An 18,287-nucleotide genomic window follows, 5' to 3' on the forward strand; every position below is an offset into this window, starting at 1 on the left:
TGCTCTTGGATACATACTCAAGAGAAACGAAAACGTATGTTCAGATGAAAACTTGTACACGAATGACCATTGCAGCATTATTCATAATATCCCAAAAAGGGAAATGACCCAAATGTCCATCAGCTGTTGAACAGATTCACAAATGTGGTATACCCGTACAATGGAATATTACCTGATTGTAAAAAAGAATGAGGTACTGACACACGATGCCACGTGGATGAACATAATGTTGAAAACGTTATGCTGTGTTAGAGAAGCCAGGCGCAAAAAGCCACATATTGTGTGTTTCTATTTATATAAAATATCTAGAACAGACAAATCTACAAAGACAGAAAGTACATTTGTAGTTGCCAAGGCCTGACGAGGAGTGGCAGTGGGAGGGATTGCTAATGGGCATAGGGTTCCTTCTGGGGAGACAAGATGTTCAAAAATTAGATTGTGGTGATGGTTGTACCGCCCTGTGACTACACTGAAAAGCAGTGAGTGGTACACTTTAAATGGGCCAACTGCATGGTACGTGAAGTCTACCTCATTAAAGCTATTACAAAAACGGTCCCTGGGGGTAGGGCTGATGGCCCACTCTGCGACCAGATCTTTGAGGTCTGCTGAGAAGGCACAGACATTTGAACCTGGCCACTGACAGGAACTGGGCCTGTGTCACGTGCCAGGAGCACAAGGCGTGGAGTCCTTCCTCCGGAGACCTGGAGGAAGAGGCGGCCACAGTGTGTGCCCTGCGCCCTGACAGACACACGTTCACGGCAAGTGGCAGCACAGAGGAGGAGGTGATCGGTTTCCTCCAGCGCAGGGCAGGGAGAGGCGGGCGGGTGGGTGGGAGGCGTAGGCTGCGGAGGCCGACAGGGAAGAGTACTGCGAACCTCCTTGGGGGTGGGAAACAGCACGGCAGCTTGGGGGACGGGGTATGAGATGGGGCCTGGAGGGAGGCAGGGCTGGAAAGCTGGGCGAGCATCGTTCATCGAAGGGCACTGCACAGAACCGCAGTGTTTGTGCACAAGAGTAAACTGCTCACTTTACACACTAGTGCCCTTTACACGTTAGAGAGAACGCTCCAGTGGCAGTGTGAAGGGGCGCAGAGGGGCGGACCTAGAGGCAGGGCACCAGTGGAGAGGTCCATCTCCCCGTCAGAGCGGCCCTCCAGGTCGCGGGCTGGCCTTCTTCCTCCCACGGCTAATCTGCCTCTGAGCCCCAGGGCCTGGGGATGCTTTTCACACCTGCCCCCCCTCTGCCCCCACTGTTAGAGTCGTGGCTCAGGCCCTTACCATCTCTAGGGTGGCAGAGTTGCGTCCCCCGCCCCCAGCAGTGCCACCAGAAGGACCTTTCTAAAATACAAACTGGCCACATCACTGCTTGCTTTCCTCCTTCCCAGAGTGAAGTCCAAGCTTCTTAGGAGAGCCCATCAAGTCCCCCCAGAGAGGCTCCCTTTGGCCTTTTCTGGCCCCGTCCTGGCACCCCTTGGTCCAGCCAAGTGTGATAAACTCCATAAGCCCAGGCACACTGGGCCTCTTCAGGCCTCTCCTTGGACTGACAAGTCGGCCAACATCTTCCCCATGAAACCTTTTGTGACACCCTCCCCTCCTCACATCGAGTTGACACTCTCCTCTTTTGTGTCTCCATTATAACATGAACCGGTTTTTACCATAGACGTGTAGCAGGCTATTAAAATCTACCTCCTTCACTCCGCAGCAGCAGGAACCTTGTCTTACTTATATTTGTACGTCAAGTGCCTAGCATGGTGTTTGGCACATCACAGGTGCTTTAACGAGTGTTTATTGAATGAACAGGTGGGTGGATGATCAAATGAACGAGAGAAGCTTACTGCTTCCCAGGCGAATTACTATGAAGGGTCTGAATCAAGGGAGCATGAGAGAAGATGAAGAGATTTGTTGCAAAGCTTTTTAGGAAAGATCTGATGAAGCAAGACCTTAGAAGTAGGAGATGAGGGGATCAAAGTCACACATGGGAGACTGACCTTCATCTGTTGCTACAAAGGACCCATCAAGTGTCTCTTGGGCCCCACGGCTTGCCCTGGGGCCCACTAAGGCAGGGCGGGGAAGGGGCCCTCTGCAGTAAGCCTGCGCACGAGACGGGGCCCTTTCTTCCTGCGTAACTACCCCCGTGTTGACGTTGGGGTGGGAGATGCCAACCTGAATGAGATGTCGGGCTGCACAGGCCGGCAGCAGGGAGCAGGGTGTGGATAGGAGGATGAGCTGTTAAGTTGTGGGGAGGAAGCCTTTCTGGCTCCACAAATAGCAGAGGCAGCTAGAAACGGGCCAGGACATCATCCCTGCCCCTGCGCTGTAGCTTCCTTCCGTATTCCTGATGCAACAGCCCCTTCTGCTTCCCAGAGGCAAGTGTTTGGAGGCAGGGGCACCAGCAGCATTTCCTCGGGAACACGACTGCTCTTTCCTCAGGGGTCACTTTATCTGGGGACGGACAGGGGGGCAGGGGGAGCCAGGTGGCTGGCATGCAGCAGATTTACCAACAAGACCCTAAGACTCTCGTCTTTCTGGTCTTCTCCCTTATCCCCATCCTACAGCCCTGGCTGCTTCGTTTGGGCTGTAGCATCCACTCATCCACAAAGAAAACAGCTGGATGTTTCAGCTGTAGCAGTCATTTCTGGTAGACCACGATCAAGTCCATCACAACATGACATGTGTAAAACTATACACACGTAATCCCAAATACACAGCCTCCCTCCCCTTCGTGGGGCCTGAGGGAGTCTCGATGGGGAAGCCCTCTGAGGTTCAAAGTGTAAGTACCCTCACTAGCACTGCTTGAGTGGATTCTCTAAGTTTGGTCCAACTGGCAGATGAGATACTCAGAAGAACCTTACGGTGGAGCTTTTTGCAAAGCAAATAATTGTCTTGCAGTGTGAACCATCACCTCCTTCACATTCTGTTTGCTTCGGCTTGCCTATGGCATCACACTGTCGTCTGTTTATGCCTGTGTCTCCCTCACTGGCCTGGGATCTGCTTTTCCCGGTATCCCCAGTGCCTGGCAGAGGGCCTGGCACATGAATGAAACAAGGGGACAAAAACAGGGAAGCAGGGAGGAAGGGACGGGGCATGCCTGTGGATGAGGTCTACTTGAGCAGACAGAGGAAGATTCTAGAGGCCACTATCCTGATCTATCCACAGTCAGGTTTGAAATCCTCACCTTTAGACCCTCTGTTGGGTAGCAATGTCGAAGGTCCTGTTAACATGTAGTCGCCTGGGCTAAAAGAACATCGCTCTTACCTCCCCTCCTGTGGGTGATGTCTACCCATCCTTTCAAGTCTCAATTGAAATATCACCTCCTAGACACAACTTTCTCATATTCCCTCAACACTTTGGCACTTATTCTTTTCACAGTGCTTATCTTGTATTATAATGACCTGTTTATGTGTCTCTTCTCCTTGCCAGGGTATGGACTCCCCAAGGGCAGGAAGAATGCTTTATTCTTTCCTTTTTTATTTCTCTGCCTCTGCACATACCCAAATGTGCGCCTGCGAGGATTCTGGCAGGTGGCGCTTAGTAGGCACTTAAACGTCCTCCCGGTGGATGGTCTGTCCTTATAAGATTAACCAGAGCTGCACAGCCATGCCGAAGTTGTGAGCCATGGGGCAGGAGATGGAGAGAGGGAAAGGTCTGGTGTTCGGGGCCGGGGATACAGGACAAAGCAGCGTGGTGGAATCCTGGCCAGCAGGGAGGGTCACACGTGCAGTGAGGCGGGGGGTGAGAGGTGGAAAGGCCACACAGACAGACGGACGGGTGTTGCCTATTTCCCACTTCTGCCTTGGACCAGGCTTCTCTTGTCCTGTGACACAGGGATGAAGCTTCCAGAGAGCCTGTGCTGACATGCTGGAAGCACCACAGGCTTAAGAAGGTGCTAGTTCATTATCTTATTCTTCCCTAAGTGTGAGATAGATGCTAGCTCATGATCTGACTCTCAAGAACAAGAGAGATGTTAGTTCATGACCTGACTCTTTCAACATTCCGGAAAAGGAAGCATGAGCTCCATTTTGCCTATGGGGAAACTGAGGCCAGAGTGAGCTGGAGACTCATCTGAGACTTGGTGTTGAAGGAACCCCTGGAACCAGGCAAAAAGTCCACCTCTTCCTTCTAACTGACCCTCCCACCTCTCCGCCAGGAGAGGATTACGATTCTGAGGGCATGAGCTGGCTCTCGTCCCGCTTGCTAAATGTATGACAGTGGCAAGCCACCGCCTGGCCTTGCTGTCGTGCGGGTGTAATAAGGTGTGAGAGTGAGGACATGCGGAAGGGTGGGCAGGGCCAGCCATGACTCCTGTGAACAGGACGGTTCAGACGGCCCCAAGGCCCTGGAGTGTGAGGGCCAACGGGAGACGCTTAATGAGACCAGAGCTGGGTACTCGGGATTAGGGGACACCCGAGGGGGGTCACCTGAAGAGCAAGAGGCCTCCTACCGACACAAGTGGGGAGCGGCCGGTCCCAGGTCCTGCGCTCCCCGCTCAGACACAGCAGCGCCTCACTGCCCCGCAGGCTGTACCCAGGGTCACAGCCGAAGGACACGGAGCTCCCTGCGAAATGGCCTCCATCGTGAACCTTGTAGCCGAACTGGGGGGTTCCTGGGTCTTCACATTTGATGAGCTCAAAACCTGGGGACGAGAGAAGAGATAAGGGTGATCAAGACGTGCCATGGCACAAACCACACCCCGCCCTCCCCACCCCCCCCACCAAGAGCAGGCATCCTAAAGGAAGCCACCCGGCACATGCCCCTGGGTCCTGATGGAGGCACCCCTCGGGGTGTCCCATGGCTGTGCTCAGGTGAGGGTCTGTTACGGAGTGTTCGTTCTCCCTGTTGCTATATGTAAATGACTTCAGTTATTTCTCCCAGGACAGCTTTTAATAGTTTTCAGGTATAGAGTCCGGATTTCCTATTTTTTTTTGTTGGTTTGATCCCATAGCATTTTGGTAGCGGGAGCTGCTCTTCCCATTTTGTTAACTGAGACAGTCTGATGGGAGAGCGTACTACGGAGAAGTCACTCTAAATGTATGTTTCAAAGCTCAATTTTGTCCTGCTTAAATACACTCTATTGAACGAGCCTGGAGAAGGAGACCTCTGTGAGCTTACACAGAGCTCCTAGGGCACGGTGGCCACCTGGGTTAGCTCTCGCTCGTTATTCACAGGTCTTACCGGGAGGGGTAACTGTGCATGGCACAGCTGAGAATATTGACTCGGGAAGGTCACACAAATTGTTCCAAAGTCACACAATCTCAGATGATAGAAACGGAATTTGAATATGACTCTGTTCAATCCTCTTCCACTGGTGTGCCTGCTGGAACAGCACAGACCCTACACACCCAGGCAAGAGGAATCTTGAGTAGACTCATTGGTTTTTTAATTTTAACAGCTCTATTGAGACATAACTTACATACTAAACACTCCCTCAACTAAAGTATATAATTCAGTGTCTTTTAGTTTATTCACAGAGTTGTGCAACTAACATTGCAATCGACTTTAGGACATTTTCATCACCTCAAAGAGAAGGTGATTTCCCCTCAACTCCCTCATCCCCAGGCAACTAACAAATTTCCTTCTGTCTCTATGGATTTGCCTCTTCTGGACAGTTCATATAAATGGTTCATGCAATACATGTGTCTACATGTACTGTGACAGGCTTCTTTCACTTCTCATCATGTGTCCAAGGGTCACCCACATTGTAGCATGGATCAGAACTGGATCCTCTTCTATGGCCAAATAATATCCCATTGTGTGGAGGGACATGTCCCATTTTAATTATCCATTTATCAGTTGATGGATATTCACTGGCTTTTAAAATAGTCTACAAAAGCACATTTCTTTGTAGCTGCTGGGCAAGTAGAAGCTCAAATAAATGAATAAAATAGCTGTGAAGCCGAAGTATGGAGATGTCATCCCAAGTACTCTGGGGCTGTGTACGAACGTCGGTGCTTTCTGTTTTTGAAATCTCAGGAGTAAAGGAGAAAGTTAAAATCAGGAAAAAAGGGAAAGAATCAAGCCTCGACTCTTTAGGGAGTAGTAAAAAGGAACATAATTATACATTAGTGCTTGCATTTTTTTACATCTGACTGTAGCTGAACATTAGTTTATAAATGTCACCATGAGGAAAGGCTATCTTCAGTTGCTTTAATTCAAAGGCTCAGCGCTTATTGTTTTTAGTGAGTAACTGGTGATTAGTGAGTCAAAGGTGTGCTGTGACTCTCAGCTAAGTTACTCACAGGTGTAACCATGGAGCTGTACGCCAAGTGGCAGCTTATCCAAATCACGGGCACAATGTCTTAGGGGAAACAGTCAGCTAAGCACACACCAGTTAGAGAAAATCAAACCCACTAACTGATGGGTGATGTCCCAGAGCCCAGCCTCTCTGTGTGTGGAGCCGGGGAAAGCCCGATTTCACTGTCCACTCAGATGAGAAAAAGACTTACTGGAAAACTGCAGCTCAAAGCCCTTGCTGGTGTTCTCAGCATCAGAAATGAAATCAAGCCACAGACTGCTGGACGTGCTGTTCAATGTCACCCCCAGCATCTCAGAGCGGCTGAACACCCCCAGCAAACGGGCGGAGTTGTTGTTGCCATCGTAGACCTGGACACGGGAGAGACCCCAACCCCACATCAGCATGGCCTTGTCTTGAACAAGGGTTTCCCACCCAACAGCCCACATTCCCAGAGTTTAGCACTGAAAACAACTGTTAGAGGGACAGTCAGTCATCAGATGCAAGGAAGACAGCAGAGTGGAGGTGCCACCGGGTGAGTTATCAGCCCTGCTAGCCTACTTGGTACCAGTTCTGTGCCCAGCCCATCTCGGTGTGAATCATATCTCTAGGAACTGGTTGCTGTTCTAACCTTTCCAGAGGAGATCTGGTCTTAGTTCCCCAACCCCCAGATGGCACCAGCTTACTCTTTGGCAGCTTGGGGAGACCAGGTTGGGGCTGCCTGAGCGCCCAAACCATCTGTTTCTGCAGACAGGCAGGCTGCAAGCATTTGACTTTTCTGCATTGCTAAACACTCCATCCTGCCCTTCCAGGAGATGAGACAATCGTCCTCCTCCCTAATCCCACCCCACTGTGGCAGTGGCCTCAGTCTCACACTCTGCTGGACATGACCCCTAGGATCCAGCAGGATGGAGTTAAAATGTCCAGCGTGTCAGGTGTCATGGTATCTTCCCCTTCCCCAAGCTCAGTCTCTGCCCCTTCCCTCCTAAAATGAGGGCTCCAACGAGGGCTGGAGCAAGCCAGGAGTGGAATCGTGCAGGCATCTGGCTTCCCTGGCTCCCATCTGTCCCCTGAACTGCTGAGCACCAGCAAAGACAAGAATCATCAGAATAATGAACTGGCTCCCCAGGTTCCGAGGTTGCTGCTCCTTTCCAGATAATTGTGCAAATAACAACAGAATTTGTGATTGAGTGAAGGACGCCCTGTTGCTTTGGTAAATATCAAAGATGGGATCTATGGGTGGGTGATGAATATTTGTGCATGGCACAGGATGTGGTGCCAGCTGCCAGCAAATTGGAACAATATTTCCATTCTACTATTTATGAAGCAAAGCTTTCTAAAAGAAGCCATCCTTCAAGCTAACAGTGCTGTATATCAGAGATTTGTTTAGGCCCCTGGGAGCTTCAAAAGTCTGTTTCCAGATCCTATGTGCAATTGTTTTATATCACTGATAGACTGGGAGAATTCCAGAGTGCCAGCAGACATAGACGTGACACCAGTTCAAAGAGTTCAGCCCACTGCTGCATCCAGATTGTTATAAAAATAGTTTTATCCATTAAAACATATATTTTGGGGGGCTTCCCTGGTTGCGCAGTGGTTGGGAGTCCGCCTGCCGATGCAGGGGACGCGGGTTCGTGCCCCGGTCCGGGAGGATCCCACATGCCGTGGAGCGGCTGGGCCCGTGAGCCGTGGCCGCTGAGCCTGCGTGTCTGGAGCCTGTGCCCCGCAACGGGAGAGGCCACAACAGTGAGAGGCCCGCGTACCACAAAAAACAAAAAAACATATATTTTCTAATTAACTGATCAAGGCATTAATCATCAACACTTGCTAACATCACAATAAGAGAGACAACCAGACATCATGTGCTTGTTAATGGAAGACACACCAATACCTGTGGTGTCATTTTGCCAAAAAAAACATCAAACCTGAATCAGATCAAGCCACTGGATCCAATTTCCAACTTATAGGAAATATGGAGGACAGAGGAACATATGAAATGAATGCATTACAAATAAACAAGTTACAAATAAATTACAAGGGAGTAAAAAAGAAGAGATGGGGGTAAAACCTAAAGACTAAAAAAAATACTTGAGGCAACTAATCCAATATGTACAAGTTATTTGGATCCTGATTCAAATAAACTGTAAATTTAAAAAATATTACATTTATGAGATAATTGGAAATTTGAACACTCACTGGATATATTATGGTACTAAGAAATTGTTGTTAATCAATAAAAGTATAATGGAAATAGGATTTTTTCCTTAATTTCAAAGCATAATTCATCTTAATTCATTAAGAATATTTTTGTTCTTAATATGTCATTATGATAAAATATTCATTGCAGGAAACTTATAACACAGAAAAGCACGAAGAAACTGAAGGCAACTTTCAGCACTCATAACATTTTGGTGACTATCTTTCTAGGCTTCGTTCTATGCATATCTTTCCTTATATAGTTTTTAAATTTATTTTTTTATAAAAGCAAGATCAAACTATAGATACTATATGGTAACCTGCTCTTTCACTTAATATAATGTGTGTATTTTTCAAATCATTAAATATTTTTTCCACAACAGCACTTAAACAGCTGTAGAAATTACCAGCATAAAATTAACCCAACCCACAATATAATCATTCACATATCACCATCCAGAATATGGGGAATATGTGCCCTGGCACATAAGACGCACTCAACAAATGTACGATAAATAAATAAACCAATATTTTCTTTCAGTAATTTTGTTCGTAAATCCACCTGGAATTTTGGCATATGGTATAAGATATATTTTCTTCCTGGTTGATTAGCCATTTTTAACAAAACCCTGTTTGTAAATATTCCACCCATCACCAACTTTAAATCCAACTTTATCACATATATAGTTATATAAAATTTTTTGTTCAACTTTCTATTCTACTGCAGTTATCTATTTGCCTATTCCTGTGCATGATCTAAACTGTTTTAATTATTGTAGCTTTGTAATATATTTAAATATTTGGTAGGACGAGTCCCCTCACATTTGTCTTCTTTTAATTTAAAAAATTGTCTTCCCATGTTTATTCTCTTAGATAAACTCAAGAAGAATTTTCTCAAATTAAGAGAAACAACTACCCCCAATCCCTCCAAAAGACCCAAAACAACTTGTATAATTCTGACTGATTAATATTAAATGCCTGGATTGATAAGAGAGAAAACATATCTATATGATAGTTAATCTTCCTATCCATATACATGACATCTGGCTCCATTTTAATCAAGTTGTCTTTTATATCTCTCAGTAAAATTCTGTACTTATTCCTGGGCATTTTTATATTTTTTATTGATACTGGGAATTGGGCCCTTGTATACATTTATTTCCTAACAGAATATTGCTTGTCCATAAGAAAATTGCTTTGATGGTCCAGTTCATCATTATATACAGGTGATGGATTTATCCCTGACAAATCCAAGAGAATCTATACACACCCATTACATCTAACGTTCTTTCTTTCTTTTTATCTATTATAGGTTTCCACTTTTTTCAGCTTTATTGAAGTGTAACAGATGAATAAAAATTCCATATATTTAAGGTGTACAAATCAAATTTATTTATTTATTTATTTATTTATGGTTGAGTTGGGTCTTCATTGCTGCGCACGGGCTTTCTGTAGTTGTGGCACGCAGGGCCTACTCTTCGTTGTGGTGTGCGGGCTTCTCACTGCGGTGGCCTCTCCTGTTGCGGAGCACAGTCTCCAGGCATGTAGGCTTCAGTAGTTGTGGCACACAGGCTCAGTAGTTGTGGCTCATGGGCTCTAGAGCGCAGGCTCAGTAGTTGAGGTGCACAGGCTTAGTTGCTCTGCAGCATGTGGGATCCTCCCAGACCAGGGGTCGAACCCGTGTCCCCTGCATTGGCAGGCGGATTCTTAACCACTGCGCCACCAGGGAAGTCCCATACAACTTGATTTTTGATATGCACATACCACTACATCTAATAAGACGGTTCAGCAAGATGGCTGCCTTCAAAATGAATATGCTAAATGGATAGCTTTTTTTTTTTTTTTTTTTTTTGCGGTACGCGGGCCTCTCACTGTTGTGGCTTTTCCCGTTGCGGAGCACAGGCTCCGGACGCGCAGGCTCAGCGGCCATGGCTCACGGGCCCAGCCGCTCCGCGGCATGTGGGATCTTCCCGGACCGGGGCACAAACCCGCGTCCCCTGCATTGGCAGGCGGACTCTCAACCACTGCACCACTAGGGAAGCCCCCTAAATGGATAGCTTTTAACACACAGTTTCAATGTAACATTCCTATGAACAATGCTACATGCATGTCTGCTTACACACAGGTGCTCAAGTTTCTCTAGGGCATACATCTAGAACTAAAACGGCAAAGAGAAGCAGGTTACACATGGAAGGCACATCTTCAACTTCGTTAGATGTTGTCAGACTGCTCTCCAAAGAGTAATACCAATTTAATCTCTCACTAGCAACGTATGACAGCTTTCATTGCTTTATATCTTCACCAACACTTGATATTTTCAGGCACTCTAAAATTTTCCAATATGATGGGTGTGAAGTGGTATCCCATTTGAATTTGTATGTCCCTGATTATCACTGAAGTGGAATATCTTTTTGTATGTTTATCAATTCTACTTTCCTATTCTGTGAATTGCCTATTCATAGCCTTTGCTCAGCCCTGAATATGAAACCTCCCTGCATTTATTTTAGTTTTATGTCCTTCAGTATAAAGTTTTATAATTTCCTCAGTAAAGATTATACACATGTTCATTAGGCTTATTCCTAGGTGTCTTATAGTTTTTGTTTCTATTATGAGACCTTCTCCCCACCTCTGAATACATGTTTGAATTGGTTGTAGAAACACCAGCAGCTTTGCTAAATTGTCTTATTGGTCTGATAGGTTATCAGCTGGTTGTTTTATATTTTCCAAATAAGAGACAATTTGGATATTCCCTTCTAATTGTTATAGTTTCTTTGTTCTTTTCTTTGTATAATTGCAGTGGCTTGGATCTGAATACTACTGGTGGTAGCAGAACTGGTGTTGTTCCTGACTTTACTGGGAATCCTTAGGAAGTTTTGTCATTAAGTATAATATTTGCTATACGTGTTGGCAGAAAATTTTTATTAGATTAAGAAAGTTCTGTCCATAGCTTTATCAGATATTTTTTAAAATCATGAATCAGTACTGAGTTTCATCACATGATGTTTCGGGACACTTTGGCAGGATCATGTATTTTTCTCTCCTAATCTGTTTATAGGATGAAATTGCTGATATTGGACCGCTCTTGACCTACAAAAATGACAATTTCATATGGGTTGCCCAATAAAGACAATTAGGAGATTTTGTAATGTTGACACGTCCTTACGTTCCTGGAATCCATCCTATTGGTCATTTTTGTTTTAATGCACAGCTAGATTCAACATGATACTGTATTTAGGATTTTTTGTTGTTGTTGTTGCGGTACAGGGGATTCTCACTGCTGTGGCCTCTCCCGTTGCGGAGCACAGGCTCCGGATGCGCAGGCTCAGCGGCCATGGCTCACGGGCCCAGCCGCTCCGCGGCATGTGGGATCTTCTCGGACCGGGGCACGAACCCCTGTCTCCTGCATCGGCAGGTGGACTCTCAACCACTGCGCCACCAGGGAAGCCCTGTATTTAGGATTTTTAGATCTATGGTCGTAAGTGAAACTGGCCTAATATTTTATGCTGCCCTTATTCAGTTTGATATCAATATTTCTACTTGTCCTATTTACATAAAGTGAGTGGGGAGATGGATACTACTTTTTCTCTTTTCTGACACAGTTTGATTACTGCAGGGATTAATTGTTTCTTGAAGTTTTGTCAGTTTATCTGTAAAATAGGCTAGGTCTGGGGACTTTGAGAGAGAATACGGGAGAATTCCAATGTTTTAAATGGTTATTGGTTTATTCAGATTTGTATTTTTTTCTTGATATTAGTACTTATTATCTATAAAAATTTCCATTTCATTTAAGCTTTCCGATTGTTTTGTCTTATGCTTTTTCCTAAACATTTTCTTACTGTTTTCATAATCTCTACCTTATCTATGACTATGTTCCTTTTTCATTCTTAAAATTATATATTTGTGGCTTTGTTATTCCTTGATCAGTCCTGTAAATTTTGTCTGTTTTACTATTTTTCAAAGAAGCAGTTGGTTTTGTTGATAATTGCTATTTTTTAAATTTATCTTTTTTCAGTCACTTTTGCTTTTATCTTTAAAAGTATTTCTTCCACTCTCTTTGGATTTATTCTGTTATGTTACTCAAGCTACCTAAATCCTTATTTATTTTTAACCTAGGTGATACGTCAGAGACTAACAGAGGTATATTAAATCTTCCACGATGACTGTGACTTTATTAAAATTTTTTACATTTCTAGCAATTTTTATTTAATTTATTCATGCTATGTTATTTGGCACATAAAGTTTTACTGTGAATGGATTGTGTACTTTATTAATATAAAAGAATTCTCTTTTTCATTTCATTATGAGATGTGAGAGAAGTTCTCACATTTATCTTATAATAAAGTGATTTCATTTTTCTGTGGTTTACCATCTTTTGTCCATTGCCTCCATTCCATTTTTTAATTGGGTGATTATGTTTTTCATCTCTTCAGTCTTTCCTCATCTCAGATTGCTCTGTTTTCATGATTGCCTATTTTTGTGTCGTAAATATAATATTCTCTCAAATTCTGTTAAGAATACAAATTAGAAGTTTTTAAAGTGTTTTTTTTCTTTGTTGCTTGCAGAGGGGCAATTAACTCTGACTCCTCAGACAGGTCCCCTTCTTCTGATCTACTGAATATTCACACATATCCAGTTCATTTTCCGGTTGGCACACCACGACAGATGGAAAATAAAAATGGATAATGGAAAGACCCAGTAGCTCCCCTAAGCGGGAGCAGAAGAGTTAAGCCAGAAGAGGCCATAGTAGGAGCTTCTCCTGCTCCTGGTACTAAAGCATGTGTGTGTGAGGGAGAGTGCGTATATGTGTATGTGTGTGTACATGTGCATGTGTGTGTGTGTATGATTGTGGCAGCCTCTTCTCAAATGAGCTTGCCCACTCTTGTTAGGTGCCAGCCATGGCATTACTCTGCTTTATCCAGCTTGCCAACAACAGCCAAACAGAATCCAGAAAGTCAAGTTGAGAGGGAACTGTGGCTCTGTGTGGTTTCTCAGACCCTGTACGCTTCCAGAAGAGCTAGCTGGATTGAGATCCGGCCCGTACCAACAGCCCCATGGTGTGTCCTTGGCTCCAGGCTCTGCTGCTCTGAGCTAGGTGGTCTTAGATGCATTCTTTCCTTGAGGTTTCTAGCACTTAATCCACTGGCAGGATTTCAATTCACTTATGTGAATTACACTTTGATTAGGCTCTTTCTCAAAGAAAGAGAGCCTTTTGGGGGGTATTCCATTTGGCAAATATTCCTTTAAGTTGTATGTGAAAGGCACCCTTGCCTAATTTCCCATTTTCATGTCCCTTTAGTCATTTCCATGGGAACCGTAGAGGATGTAGTTATATACATGGGCTTCGTGTGCCATCTTGAGCTGGGAGCTGTTGTCTTTCCACACTATTGCATTTAGAGGACTTTCTGTCTTGCAGATGACAGAGGTCGAAATTTTGGTGGAGGCCAAAACAGAAGAAATCAGGTAGTTCTAGGAGATAAGCTGGAGTATGTGTAGGGGTGAGGTCTAAGAAATTTTCAGTTATTAAATATAAGGAAAAGATTGAGAGTCACAAATGCAAGAAAACAGTCATTTCATGGGTCAGAAATCCAGGAGTGTATGGAAGGTTTGGAGGGTTGGTCAGACGCAAGTGTGGAGGAAGTGGCGGGTCTCGCTGGGCAGGAAGGAGTCCAGGTATGCACTGGGGTTCTTGAGAGGGACAGGTACATCCTCAGGATTGGAAATACATCAGTGTTCTGGCAGATGGGCCAGTTACACCAGGGCAAGGGCAGGGTGCTCCTGGAGGTGACTCTGGGTGCCACCTTCTTTGTGTCGAGGTAGATCGGAGTGACAGGTGTAAAGAGCATTGCCACTGCAGCTGACAGTGGTTGCAGGGTGGAAACTATAACCGTGCATTTCTTTTCACTCCGAAATAATTCGTGTCCCAGGTTCTCCCTCGGGAGGGCAAGGGTCCTTAGGGGAAGAGTTAGAACAGGAAACTACGTGATCTCCCTGGATGCCTTTCCCTCCCTTCCCCAGAGCCCCTACATGGAAGCTCTGGTGGTTACGGGATCGTGTGGATGGCCTTTCACCCAGGTCAGCACCACAGTCCAACCTTCTGAGGAGGACACTACAGAGGCCTAGAAAGGGAGGAAGAGGCTTTTCGGCAAGAAGGTGGAGCCCGTGTTCGAAGGCTGGTAGCAGGGCCAGTCGGGCAGGCGGCTGCAGAGACCAAGTCTGAAGTCTGGGAAGATCCCTCAAAGAAACACAGGAAATCATCTCCCTCTCCCTACAGCCCTGAAGGGTCACCTGAGGTCCTGATCCCTGGCTGAGCCCTCCCTGATGTCTGACCTGGGGATGATGCCCCAGGTCCCTCCCTTCTTACCCTGAGCGCCTCCAAAAGTCTCTCTTCTGTCTGTTAAGCTGCTCACTCAACCCTGAGGCAGAACCTTGATAGTGCAGTGGGGTTTGCACACCTGCTGACTATGTCTTAGGTGCTACTCTGAGTCCAGACCACCCTAGAGAGGACGCTTGGGTACCAGCCACGCTCCATGTGGCCTCTAGCAACCAAGGCAGGAGGCCTTCTGCTGGTCCCATCAGGCCACATGCACAGAACTGCACACACTCCCCTCAAAACCCGAAAACGGTGCCTCCAAAATGCCTTTTTCTGCAAGGTTAGTAGCATCCTTCCTCCAAGAACGTCTCTGCGTTGTCCAGCTTTCCTCAATTTCACCTGCAGCACTAGAGCACGGAAGTCCCTCTGGCCGTGTTGGCCCTGGGTGTGTCCTCTGAGGCTCTGTTGTTGATGATGAACAAATGGATGGAGAGAACTGAGGTCAAGGGAGACGCCTGAAGACATGGCCCTTGGAAAGTATAAAGTCCTGTCTATTGTTCACTTACAGGGAGATGCACACTGCATTTCTCTGTATGGGGAGCTTAGAGGTTGAAAAGTAGAGCTTAAGGAGCCAGATAGGAACCCACTCCCTCCTGGGCCACTTTGCCATATTCTGTTCTGTTTCAGGCATATCCGGTCCCAACTGGTCATCTCATGGTACTTCCTCTTGGGTTCAAGAGTAATTAGGTAAGAGTGAGAAATGCCTTCCAAACACACACACACACACGCCCCAGAGGGTGGGTCAAGAGTATCATCTTTGCATAAAAAGCACAGTGTATTCATCATATCTACAGAGAGTCCTAATGGAGGGGATTATTTAATGGTTTCTCTTTGGATTTTCTAGAGTGGTGACTTTTGGTTGTTTCTAATGTCTAGACTTCTCTGGCTACAGGGAATAAAACTATATTAGAATAAGATAAAAAAGTTTCTTGGCCTAGGATGAAAATGGACCTACTCAGTATGAGATTCTCCTTATAATCCTTTTTTTTTTTTTTTTTTTTTTTTTCTGTACGCGGGCCTCTCACTGTTGTGGCCATATGTGGCCATATGGCCATGTGTCGCATCTCCTGTTGCGGAGCACAGGCTCCGGACGCGCAGGCTCAGCGGCCATGGCTCACGGGCCCAGCCGCTCCGCGGCATGTGGGATCTTCCCGGACCGGGGCACGAACCCGCGTCCCCTGCATCGGTAGGCAGACTCTCAACCACTGCGCCACCAGGGAAGCCCTATAATCCTTTTAAATAAGGCAGCTCTTTGATAAGTTCTCCAGAGTCAACCCTTTGATTACACACTCACGATGTGTTATTGGAGGTACAAATCACACACACAAACACAGTCATAGTGTGTTCAATGTCTTAACAAGTCCCTCTCTGTAACCCTTTCTTTAGTCCAAGTCCTTTCACTTCTTTCTCTTATGTAGATCTTTTTTTTTTTTTGGTACGCCGGCATCTCACTGTTGTGGCCTCTCCGGTTGCGGAGCACAGGCTCCGGACGCGCAGGCCCAGCGGCCATGGCTCACGGGTCCAGCCGCTCCACAGCATGTGGGATCTTCCCGGATCGGGGCACGAATCCGTGTCCCCTGCATCGGCAGGCGGACTCCCAACCACTGCGCCACCAGGGAAGCCCTCTTATGTAGATCTTGAATCCACTTTCTTCAACCCCACTGCTACATGCAGGCCATCACCATGGTACACTGAAGCTACTGAACTAGCCCACCGGTCACTGAAACATAAACTCGAAACATACACAAATGCACATACACAGAACACAAGTATGTACAGACACAGATCACCCAAACCAAATACAGACACAGACACAGATGCACACACATGTGGAAACATACATATAAACATATCTGTAGCCACACATATCTACACAAATGCACATATTCTATGAACTCTTCCTCATCTAGGTTGATGGTCAGAGTTCACAATGGAAAACCTGATCCACTGGCCACTCCAACTGAGTTTATTATGGTGCTTTACTAACCAGACAACCCCTACTCAATCACATACATATTTGAAAGCAGTCAGCTCCTAAGAAACTCTAAAGCCACATTCTTTAGAATACACTCGCCTACCCTTCTCTCTTAGATTCTCACTTCTCCCAGATGAGTGAGGACATCTTGGGACTCAGGAGGGAAGAAGAAAGGTTGGGTCATTCACACAGAGATAAATGAGAGTGGTGACCATACTTTTGCATCCCATAACATACATACTCTATGAAATCTATCAGTGTTACCTTGAGGACATCTCCTTCAGAGAGTTCAAATGCCCTGGCTTTTAGCTGAATCCCCTTCCCCGGCTGGGTCTGGATGGAGTAGATGCATTCGTGGTTGTTACTGTAGTTCACAGGAAAGTTGGGGGACAGCAGAGTGCCCTGAGTGCCCGTGACTGAATTCCCACACTCAGCTGGAAAGAGAATCACAGTAATCACAGATGAACGCCCATCAGCTACATCTGGAAAACAACCCACAGCGCTCGAGTACCTTACAAAGATGACAAGTTGCTTGCCTCTCTACCTGCCAGAGTGCCTGTTTATCTGTCCATTTGTCTGCCTGTCTATAGGAATGCTTATCAAAGTTTTTGTTTGTTTGTTTGTTTTTAACACCTGCCCACCTGTAGTTCTGTTACGTTCCTTTATTTCTCTCCTTCGATTTGTCTGTTTTTCTTCCGCAGAAATAGAAATAAACCCACCAGGCACCCTTTACTTTTACAGTGTTATGAAGCAGCCATTCTCCCTCCCACCTGTTCATATCGTATCATAGCAACAGAAATGACCAAGGAGGGCATCAGGGGACTGATGGGGGCAGCCAAGTGAGGAGGGACGAAGCCTTTCAGTATCAGAGGATACAAACGAAGAGGGGACAAGATTGAATAATAATTGCTAGCATCTTCCAAGCTTTACAAGGACCATTTCAGCCATTAGTCACAGCAACCGATCCCCATAAGGCAGGCACAATTATCATCCCTGTTTTCAAGATAAAGACCCTGGTACTTAGCAATTTAGATCAAGTCTCTCAATTCAAGCAGAGGAGGGGGCTGACAACTCAGCCCTCTTGGTCCTGGAATTTAGGGCCTCTGAGGCTCTGAAGAAAGTTTTGGCACAGACACATGGAAACCCTGTTTAATTCAACAGCTAATGAATTCACACCTTCCTCTCAAAATCTGTTCCTGCTCCTCCAGAATTAGTCATTCTTTCCCCATTGTTCCTATACCTCTATTTATAGCGGTCATCACAATTTTTTTTTTTTTTTGTGGTACGTGGGCCTCTCAGTGTTGCGGCCTCTCCCGTTGCGGAGCACAGGCTCCGGACGCGCAGGCTCAGCGGCCATGGCTCACGGGCCCAGCCGCTCCGCGGCATGTGGGATCTTCCCGGGCCGGGGCACGAACCCGCGTCCCCTGCATCGGCAGGCGGACTCTCAACCACTGCGGCACCAGGGAATCCCGGTCATCACATTTTACTTGACTTATTTGTTAACATTTCTATCTCCTC

General features: G+C 46.1%; 1 protein-coding gene across 1 annotated transcript in view; it reads right to left on the reverse strand.

Annotated features, from left to right (window-relative positions):
- The window catches only part of CSMD2 (CUB and Sushi multiple domains 2), a 661,952-nt gene that overhangs the window by 192,433 nt on the left and 451,232 nt on the right, over positions 1-18,287 (reverse strand). The window contains exons 22-24 of the mRNA XM_032640663.1: positions 17,034-17,203; positions 6,443-6,599; positions 4,441-4,632 (exon numbers count right to left, since the gene is read on the reverse strand). Coding sequence (XP_032496554.1) covers positions 4,441-4,632; positions 6,443-6,599; positions 17,034-17,203 — 519 coding nt within the window. The remainder of the gene's footprint in view (positions 1-4,440; positions 4,633-6,442; positions 6,600-17,033; positions 17,204-18,287) is intronic.

The sequence above is a fragment of the Phocoena sinus genome, chromosome 1 (assembly GCF_008692025.1).
Source record: "Phocoena sinus isolate mPhoSin1 chromosome 1, mPhoSin1.pri, whole genome shotgun sequence".
Classification (NCBI taxonomy): Eukaryota; Metazoa; Chordata; class Mammalia; order Artiodactyla; family Phocoenidae; genus Phocoena; species Phocoena sinus.